Raw genomic sequence first — 9,968 nt, 5'->3', positions numbered from 1 at the left:
CCCCAACATTGCCTGGTGACTAAATTAAATGAATGCTGGATAGCATTTATGGGACTCACAGGGACACGCCTGGTTTGACCCATAGTCATAAGAATGAGGGAACTGGCCACTTTCTGTACCTGGATGCAAAAGAGAAACCGTCCCTCTCCTTGGGCCCAGGAAGCGGGTGCAGCCCACTCCCTAATAGGTGTGCACTGTAATTTAAGGGGAACCCGGGATGTCATCTCAACCACATGAGCTGATCTTCACAAGCTTCCACCACCCACATCCTCAAGAAAGCTCTCAGTTGCCGAGGAAGCTGAAGAGCAATGGGCATTTCCCCCCTGGTCTGGTTGGGCTTCCTTGCCTTGGCCACCCATTCTCTGCTTCTCAGCCAATGAGTCGGGAGCATTCTCAGGTTTCCATTTACCTTGAGGCTGATTGGAGGCTGGCGGAAGGAGGGGTGTGTGCAGAGCCACCGGCATTGCCAGTCCCGGCCTTATAAATTTGCAGCGTCCTCCACCCTTTTTACCAGTTCCTTCTGCTTCAATTACTGCAAATCTACTACCTTGGAAACAAAGGACAGGCAGAGACAGAGAGACAGGTAAGGTCCTGCAGACATGTTTGTGAGTGTGTGTGTCTACTGGCAGCCAGGCAGGCAAATGAAGGTAAGTGAAGGCAGTAAGTGAAGGGGAAGCTATAATACAAACCCACAGCAGAAAGATGGGCAACCAAGACAGCCTTTCTCTCCCCCGTCCCCTTTATTGCTTGGCAAGAACCTGGGGGTGGCATTTCCTTCCAGGCTTCAACTTGCTTTCCCACCCCCCACCCCCGAGTGCCGTTCCAAGAGACAAACCCACCCATCCCCTTTTGGGGGGCTCTTGTGTCTTCAAGGGCAATGCAATAAACAGGCGTGGTCTACCCAGTCGCTGCATCTCCGTGATGGAGAAAATCTCAGCCGCCGAACTTGTGCCTCTTACACAGCTGTACAGCAGGATTTGAGTCCAGGGGCACCTTAGAGACCAGCAGGATTTTTCGGGGTATGAGATTGCAGGAGTCGGAGCTTCCTTCTTTAGACCTGAACAACGGAGGTTTGATTCTTGAAATCTCATACCCTGGAAAATCTGGTTGGTCTCTAAGGTGCCCCTGGACTCAGTTCCTGCTGTTCTACTGCAAACCAACACGGCGGCTTATCTACAACTTGCACAGCCCTGAAAGGCACAGGGTCCCTGCCAGAAGGAGACGTCTTCCCAGCCAGCAAAGCAAGAGCTTGTGATGGTCTTTGGACACCAGGGAGCCTCCATCCTTGGCCCTTTCCCACTTCCCAAGCTCAACCGTGACTCTGCAGAGGGCTTTTCTGTGCCATGGGAAAGCGTGGCGAGCCTCTGCCCCTGCCAGACGGTCCTGGCAGTCCTAGTGAGGAAAGACAAAGACAGTAGATGGAACAGAGAGAAGCACAAGGACAAAGTGTGTAGGATCTCCAAAAGGACAGGGAAACTGAGGGCAGCTCAGAGGCCTGCACAGCAAACTGTGTCTTGGGTGAACTGGCAAGTTGCAAAACGGGTTTGTCGATGCACAACCCACATTGCACCCCATGACCTCCAGAGGTCATCTGTGCTGGTAACCACAGTCTTCATGACAAGTATCACATCAAATATCATTTCTGCACTATGTTCAAATCGGCCCTTGAGCTAAACTCTTCCTATACGTGACTGAAATGACAGCTGATTGGCCACCATGTTTATGTTCTTGGCAGCCCATCAAACTGGAGGAAGCCACCAAGCTGTTTGCCTGGAAGGTCCGTAAGGGGAGCTCTTGCTTTTCATAGCTGGCGTGTTCATAAATCGAGCCACAAAATTAGTGCAAGGTTTAATAAGGGGATTTTAGGTTGCTGGTCTGGTGAATATGCTGGGATGTTGCTTTGTTTTGCAGGAGAAGGAGAAGATGGGACAGGCTGTCTACCTTGGCCTCTGCCTCCTGGGCTGCCTGATCTTTAACCCCTTGGTGAAAGGTGAGTTTTGGAAGCATCGATCAAATTGCTGTTTAGTTTGTCCTGGTCCTGTTAAATGACTGACACAACTGATCCAGCCAGTCCTAGCCAGCTTCTATCCCCTCGAGACAAGCTGTCTGTGGCAACTGTGTTGCATGTCAGCTGCAAGGAGTAAATTTGCTAGATAAATAAATACTCATGTGATTGCAGAAGAATGCCGTCAAGATGATCAGGGGGTTGGAGCTCTTTCCTATGAAGGGAGGCCGAAGAGTCTGGGGCTTTTCAGTTTAGAAAGAAGACAGCTATGATAGAGATTTATAAAATTATTCATGGGGCAGAGAAAGCGGACAGAGAGAATTTCTTCTCCGTCTCCCCAAATACTGGCACTCAAGGACATCCAATGAATTTTTTGGGCAGCAGATTCAGAATGAACAGAAGGTAGTATTTATGTAGAAAAGAATTACAATAATAAAAAGTATCAAGTGGGTAGCTGTGTAGAACAGCAGGATTTGAGTGTAGTAGCCTCCTAGAGACCAACAAGATTTTCAGGGTAGGAGCTTTTGAAAGTCAGAGCTCCCTTCTTCATATATGAGTGAGATTCAGGGATCTCCATTCCTAATCGTATCTGACAAAGGGATCTTTGACTCCTGATGAGAGCTTAATCCCGGAATATCTTTCTGGTCTTCAAGGTACTACTAGACTCAAATCTTGCAATAATAAAAAATATAAATTAAAAACATTATAAACGCAACATATAAAAATCAATAACAAAAGAGGCATGTCACAAAAACAGCATTCAATTACTTTTAAGCAGCAGTAAATCCAGTCAATAGTTGACTTTTTTTGAAACCTTGGCCGTCGTCACACGGGCCCTTATTTCGTCTGTTTTGCACTAGAAATCGTTTCTTCTGTTATTGTTATTAGAATGAATTCTCCCATCTTTTGACGACTGCTTGCACTTCCAGTCAGTCACATTAAAAGGGAAAAGCGCAATTCGATGGTCAGTCAAAGTGCCTCCAGAAACGGGCCCCTAAAAATCCCGTCCCCCTCTTTTTAAAAAATTCTTTTTGCCTATTTGCACTATATCACTCTTCTATTATACCAATGTTGTGCTGGACCAACCCAAAAGCCAACCGTGATAGGTAGCAGAGGTTTCCCGGCCATGGCAGAATATCGCTATAGCGCTATAAGGCTGATGTTTCTTTTTAAAAATTACTTTGAGGCTTAATTGTGGGTCGTGCTGGGGCTTGTGGGAGTGTAGGGCAGGAGAATCAGTGTTAGGTGAGACAGATGATCAGGGAGAGTGAGCGTTTTGGTGTTGCAAAGCGTTCATAGTCGATCCAGGGCATGCACATGGAAGCGGATAAAGACAATATAAAGAGTCACAAAGCGTGAATTGGGGAGAATGGCGAGATCGCAAGAGAGCCGGAATAAGGTGAGCATTCAGCAGGAGATGGCGCTAGTTTGGCGCTAAATTTATGGCCATATGACGACAGCCCTTCAGTGTCAAAAACGGGGGTGGGGGGGGGGGAAGCTGGCATGTTTCACAGACCCTTCACCACAAACATATTTTAAGTTGATGCCAGACAGTAAAAAGAGAGGGGGGGGGGGCAATGGCGCCTTTAAAGGCAGTAAGTTTCACAGCCTGGAAGGTGATCTATATTTCCTCACATCATGCACAATTATCTTATGGAACTCGCTGTCATGGGATGGCCATTAATTTAGATCATTTTAAAAAGGATCGCTGAACGAATTCGTAGGGGATATGTGTGTCAATGGGTGTTGACCATCAACAGCGAATTAAAACCTCAGTGCTCAGAAGCGGTGTTGTACCAGTTGTGGTGGGGCAGGGAGGGGCAGGAACGCTAGGCTCGCTGTCCCCTTCGTTCCTTGCTTGTCCCCATCTGATTGGAAACCGAGAAAGGGGCTGCGGCACTAAATAAACCTTCGATCTGGCCCAGCGGGGCTTTTGGCTTCCTGCTGCCTCTCTATATGATTCACTGTTCTGGACTTGTCTTCTCACATCTAAGAAGCAGGAGTAATTCTGCCATGACTGGGCACCAGTTCCTCCCAGTTAGTCCCAGTGCAGAAGTGCTGCCGAATTACTTCTGGAATTTAGCATTCCCCGTAGCCATCCCTGCAGGAGGCTGCTTTGGTTGGGCTGATTGGCAGAAACTCTTGGCGTGTGGGGTGGGTGGGGGGGAGACCTTCTCAAGCACTGTCCAAGGTTCTGGAACTGCCTCCCACAGGAGGCGCGGCTGGTGCCATCTCTTCCGGAGACAGCTTTTCTTCTTCTGGATGTCTGCCGGAGGCGTCTGCCGGAGGCTCTGGGCCCCTTTTTACTGAGGGTGGCTTAAGATAATTTATTTAAATTGTTTAGAATGTAAAGGTCTGTTCAGCTGTCTTGAGAGGTAGAAAGGTAGCACAGAAACAGAAACAAATGCATGCTTTGAAAGACCAAAAACGATAGGAGACTGCTCTGGAACGAGCCAGCGGGCACCAAAATCCCAGCCCGTTCTTGGGGTGGTTTGGAGCATCCTCACTTAAAAGATTTGTACATTACACTGCCTGGTGGGGTGAGCAGTTGACTCCAACAACGTCTACCAGGTCATGAGCTCTGAAAATGAACAAGAGCAAAATTGCTTCCAGTTGCATGCATTGAGCAGTTTTCATACAGGGAGCAAAGGTGGAGAGAGGCTGGGAAAGGGCAAGCTGAAAACCGATTGGCAGGGCAATCCTAGGCCATTCGTCTCCTCTAAGGGTGGAACTACACGATACGCCTGACACGTCTGACATAGGTGTGTGACTGGATTCATAGTCGCGTGTGCATTGGGGGAACTCCCATTAAAAAGCCCTCATTCGCTCGGTGCTGAGAGGGGGCAAAGGGCCTTCTGGTTTCCCATCCACTTGTGCCAGAGGAAAGGATGAGGGGGGGGGGTTCACCCCTTTTCTCTGCCTCCACCTGTCCTTCCTCAGGCAGAGGCCAGAGAAAAGGGGAAACCCCCCCACTACCCTTGCAGCTGGCACAAGTGGGGTGGGAGGAAAACCAGAATCCCCCTCCTTGCAGTGCTCCTACAAGCACCCAGCGAAAAAGTACTTTTCAAGGGGAGTTTCCTGATGCATGTTTGATCGCAAGTGCAGTTGCCCAGTCATGACCCAGCATCGGTTGGGTGGGTGTATCGTGTAGCTTGGCTCTTAGACTGGACTCACTTGGCGTTGGATTGCCCTCTAAATTTATTTGTAATCCTACTGAAACATTCGGGCAGTCCCTAAGCAAGCACAAAAGTGCTTATTTTTGATAGGTTGTTCTCACAATGCTTGCTAAGATGGTGTGTGGGTGTGTGTTAAATGGGCTCCAAGTTTCCTGAGTAACTTCTGGGCTTAGATGTTTTCGACAGATTCCCCACTCACCCCATACATTTTTCTCTGTTTGGAAGAGATCTTTTGTCTCTTGCAGGGGACACCAATGACACAGTGGCCGCAAAGTCTCCATGCCCTGAAGGGGTCCTTTTCTATAGAAGCAACTGCTATGAGTATTTCTCAAGTGCCATTCCCTGGCACTCAGCAGAGGTAAGAAAGGGGGTGAGAAAAGGGGGCAAGGAAAATCTGCAACCACACATGCAAGACTGTGACAGAATTCCTCTACAATTCCATGTTCTCTGGAACAAGTTTGAATTGAAAGCAAAATCTTTGCAGGGCTTTTGTTGTTGGTGCATGCCACAGGCAGCACCTGCCATCTGCCCACGTTCCTGCCACTCCAAGGAGGAAGCCCGTGGCATCACAAGAGACAGAATCTCTGGCTCCCATTTGCACCTCACTTTTATCCAAGAAGCCCTGGGTGTGGCACCTGTCTTGTGGAAACTACCCTTCACGCAGAGTAGGGTTGCCAGCTCCAAGCTGGGAAATTCCTGGAGATCTGAGGGGTGAAACCGGGAGAAACCTGGAGAAAGTGGGGTTTGGGGAGGGAAAGGACCTTGGCACGCCATAATTCCACAGAGTCCACCCCCACCCCCCCAAAGTAGCCATTTTCTCCAGGTGAACTGATCTCTGTGGCCTGGAGACCAGTTGTAATTCGGGGAGATCTCCAGCCACTACCTGGAGGCTGGCAACCCTAACTCAGAGGCAAAAGAAAACAAGTTATCTGGAGCCAGACATGTATGTCCTCAGGAGGCCAAGCTGCATTTTCAAATCCAGTTTGCAGTTTTGGTGCCCACGGCCCTGGGTCTCCAGCTGTGGAAATAAAAACAAGGGATTCCTGTGCTAGTGTTGCCAGCTCCAAGTTGAGAAATTCCTGGAGATTTTGGGAGTGGAGCCTGGGGAGGGCAGGGTTTGGGGAGGCAAAGGACTTCAGTGGGGTAGAATGCCACAGATTCCACCCTCCAAAGCAGCCATTTCCTCCAGGGGAGCTGATCTGTGTAGTGCGGAGATCAGTTGTCATTCCGGGAGAGGCTGGCAAACCTAAACACCATCCATTTCAGCTTTGCTCCTCTCCGTTTCTGGGAATGGCCCCTGAAGATTTTCTGTTGACATTGCAAACTTCACCAGAGCCACACCCCAGCAGTAGTCAGGGAACGGTCTTATGGGGCAGATGCACTCCCATGGATTCCTTCAGGTTCTCCAGGGACAATGGGAGTGTGTGGAGGAGAAGTGAGTTCGAAAAACTGGCCAGCCTGCTTATTGGAAGCCCCGTGGGTCAGGATCTCATCTTGTGAGCAGAAGGAGGCCTGTTGAGGGGAAGAGAGTGGGCCCCATCTGCCCGCAAAATCCAACCAAACCAGACTTTGCAATCATCCTAAGAATAAACCGCTTGCAGAGGAAAGCCGCAGGCGGGGGCAGGATGGAGCCCCCTTCTGCCACTGCTCTGCTGCAACTCGCCCTGCCCTGGAGCTGCTTAACAGCGGAGAACCAACTCTGGTTGAGTGAAGTGACCTGCACCTGTGGCTAAACTCTAGCTGGATTCTGCCCCTCCTGGGCAGCAAGCCTTAAACGCTCCTGAGACCCTTCTGTGCAGGCGGCAGCAAACGGTGACCCTCCAGTAAAAACGTTGCTCTCTTTGCAGGAAGAATGCCAAAACTTGGAAGAAGGCGGCCACCTGGCCACCATTGAGGGCTCTGTAGAAGCAAACCTCCTCGCTTCTTACCTCAGGCGTCGAAGTGGTGGCAGCAGCGTCTGGACTGGGCTGCATGCGGTATCCTACAGGCGGGTGGGTGACTGCTGTGGCCACTCTTTCAAAGGTTGCCTTTTTCTCACTGGGATCATACATGAATGAGGACGCTGTACGTACTTGACCTTTTGGAGTGAAAACAAAGGGTGGTTCCATGTTGCCATTGTGGGGGGGAACGAGATCCAGAGCCCGGGTGAATCTACAGGCAACTGCCAGGGGATCACACAGCAGTTCCCCCTGGGGGATGGCTGTCCCACCCTGGAGGGCACAAAGGGACATGGCAAAGGATGGCAAGCCACAATCCCCCATTACAGGTCATTAGCTCATGTGTGCACCCTGACCTGGGTAGCCCGGGTGAGTCCAATCTCATCAGATCTCAGAAGCTAAACAGGGTCAGACTTGGTTAGTAACTGGATGGGAGACCTACCAGGGTTGCAGAGGCAGGCAATGGCAAACCACCTCTCTTAGTCTTTTGCCATGAAAACCCCACCAGGGGTCGCCAAAAGCCAGCTATGACTTGAGGGCAGGATTTCATTTTTCAGCTCATGTGTGCAGCCCTAATGGGTGGGGGTGGCGATGGGAGGGAAGGGGAGAAAGTATTTAAGCTTTCAGAGCCTGCTGAGTTCAGTGCAGCTGAGTTGGCCGGTCCTTTGTTTTCCGAGCTCTGCAAGGGACCTTCAGCACAGAGCTCCTCCGCCTGGCCTAAGCCCACTCCTGCTGCTCTGGAGATTGGCTTCCTCCTGCATCCAGGCACCTGCCCTGCCAGCGATTCTCCTGCTGGTCCCCCGTCTTCATAGGACTTTTCTCTTTCACCCCAACAGGGACTAAGGTGGGGGTGGAGCAGTGGAGCCCCGTATGATTCGAGAGCCTCCTTCTGGAATGGGTGGAGGCCCTCCCAATATTCTGCAGAGTGTGTTTCCTTCTCCCCATCAGGTATGTAGAAAGCATATTGGCAGGTGGATGTGTCTTGAAGAAGGGCTTTCTGGGGGTTACCTGGATGCAAGGCAGAATGGGGTAGGTGTGTCCTGGGCACACACTCATCCTACATGAAATTCTCATGCAGCAGAACTCAACATCCCAAAAATGATAGCTGAGATCTGTGTTTGTTTTTTAAATGAAAGTCCTATCATTATATGTCTCTCCCATGTGAGTGTGGCCTGAGAGGGCTGAGCAGGAGTCCTGATAGCCGTAAGACGTGGAGTTCTTTGCCCCCCCCACCATGGCTATCTCAGAAGAAGGAACAATACAAACGGGCATTTGATAGTTTCAGCAATGGTTTCAGTGGCCCAATGCGTTGTTTGTCATGCATGCACTTTAGGGTAGACCGGTACAGAACTGAAGGGTTGTTTTGGGCTGCACTGTTAAAAAAAGAGTTTATTGGAAGGGATCTTGCAGAACAGGCCACCTTATGCCAAAACATTTGTTGAGATTACTTGAGTTTAGTTGAATCAAAAAGAGTCCAGTAGCACCTTTAAGACTAACCAATTTTATTGTAGCATAAGCTTTCGAGAATCAAGTTCTCTTCGTCAGATGCATGGTACAGAAACTGGTCAAATATAGAAGAGGAGGGGGGAGAAGGGGAGGAGAAGATGCAGTTAGGGGGGAAGAGAGAGGGATGTAACCAAAACACTCCTTTGAGTTTAGTTGAGGTCTAGAGTGGACAGTGGCTCCACCCTTGTTTCTGCCCAATGTCTCCGGCCCCTCACTATTGCTCCTCTCCTTCTGCCTCGCAGGTTCTCCCCGGTGGAACCAGTACGACTGTACTGTCTGCCTGCCATACGTGTGCAAATACAGGGCTTTCTACTAGACCTGCAGGGGGCATCCCAGGTGCGAATGCAGGATGGCGTCATCAGCGTCAGACAAGGACCCAGTTCTTGGATGCCACAGGACAGAGACCCACCAGCTGCTGCTTGCCTGAGATTTAACCCCAAAAACCTTTCCAAATGTATGCTTTGTTAATCCTTGTGAAATCTGCTTTTGATTTGTGTTTGCTTAGTGCACACATCAAGAGAGCTTTTTCAGTATAAATCCAATATAGGCCTTTAATGTTACTAACAGCATCAAATAAGTACACTCCACCTGGCCAACCAAAGAACCTTCTCCGGAAGTATTTTCCTCCAGGCTGAGTTGAAGGAAACTGAAGATGGTTTCGTTCTGAAAAGGGTGTGTGAAGGTAATAACAGGAAAAGGAATATCTAGTAATACACCATCTTGCAACATCTACAACCATTTTGAAAAGTGTGTTAAGTTCCTGGGTGTTTCTTGACTATCAGGCCCACCTCTGCCCTCTTTGATATTTTTGGCTATGAAATTATAATAAATTCTCTGCTAAGCATAGAAGCGCATCTTCCTTTCATGATAAACCGATGGCTCGGGGATACCACACTGCAGGTGGGAATGCCTGCCTGATCCGAGTTCATGCAGGAGGCCCACGGCTGGCCCACACACACACTGTCCCCCAAGCAGGTCCCTGGTCTTGCAGCTTCAAAGGGTGCCTGGGCTTTGGTTACAAGTGCCCTGAGCTCCCCCAGTAGTGGCTGGTTCCCCTGGGGATGGCGGGTTAGGGGGCAGGATGGTGAATGGGAGGTGGAGCTTGTACCATTCCCAACCCGTGGAGATCTCCCCACCACCACTTGAGACTGGAAAGAGCAAAGTTTGTGCAGTGGGCTGGTGTCACATGACGGACTCGCAGCCTTCCCTGTAAGATTCCTTCTCTGCTCCCTTAAACCCTCGCCAGAGTTTGGGGGAGCCCCAGTCGAATGGCTGCCGCCGCCCCCCATTACTTTCCCCCCAAAGCTCCTCATGCTGAGGGGAGCACTAAGCCAGGAGAAAAAT

The 9,968-nt window shown here is 50.0% G+C and overlaps 1 protein-coding gene across 1 annotated transcript; it reads left to right on the top strand.

Annotated features, from left to right (window-relative positions):
* Nucleotides 1-478: 478 nt before the first annotated feature.
* On the top strand, nucleotides 479-9,473 carry LOC129335395 (regenerating islet-derived protein 4-like). Its single transcript, XM_054987841.1, has 6 exons — nucleotides 479-583; nucleotides 1,912-1,990; nucleotides 5,427-5,539; nucleotides 7,029-7,172; nucleotides 7,955-8,066; nucleotides 8,867-9,473. Exons 2-6 carry the CDS (start codon nucleotides 1,924-1,926, stop codon nucleotides 8,938-8,940), a joined length of 510 nt encoding a protein of 169 aa, XP_054843816.1. The 5' UTR covers nucleotides 479-583; nucleotides 1,912-1,923; the 3' UTR covers nucleotides 8,941-9,473.
* Nucleotides 9,474-9,968: the final 495 nt, after the last annotated feature.

The sequence above is a fragment of the Eublepharis macularius genome, chromosome 9 (assembly GCF_028583425.1).
Source record: "Eublepharis macularius isolate TG4126 chromosome 9, MPM_Emac_v1.0, whole genome shotgun sequence".
NCBI classification, from domain to species: domain Eukaryota; kingdom Metazoa; phylum Chordata; class Lepidosauria; order Squamata; family Eublepharidae; genus Eublepharis; species Eublepharis macularius.
The sequence above is the reverse complement of the archived record's forward strand: the minus strand, read 5'-3'. Positions and strand labels throughout refer to the sequence as shown.

Coding starts and splice junctions, on each gene's coding strand:
- LOC129335395 (XM_054987841.1), top strand. CDS start 1,924: ATGGGACAGGCTGTCTACCTTGGCCTCTGCCTCCTGGGCTGCCTGATC. Junction 7,173..7,954: donor ATGCGGTATCCTACAGGCGG/GTGGGTGACTGC, acceptor TCACCCCAACAG/GGACTAAGGTGGGGGTGGAG. Junction 8,067..8,866: donor TGTTTCCTTCTCCCCATCAG/GTATGTAGAAAG, acceptor TCTGCCTCGCAG/GTTCTCCCCGGTGGAACCAG.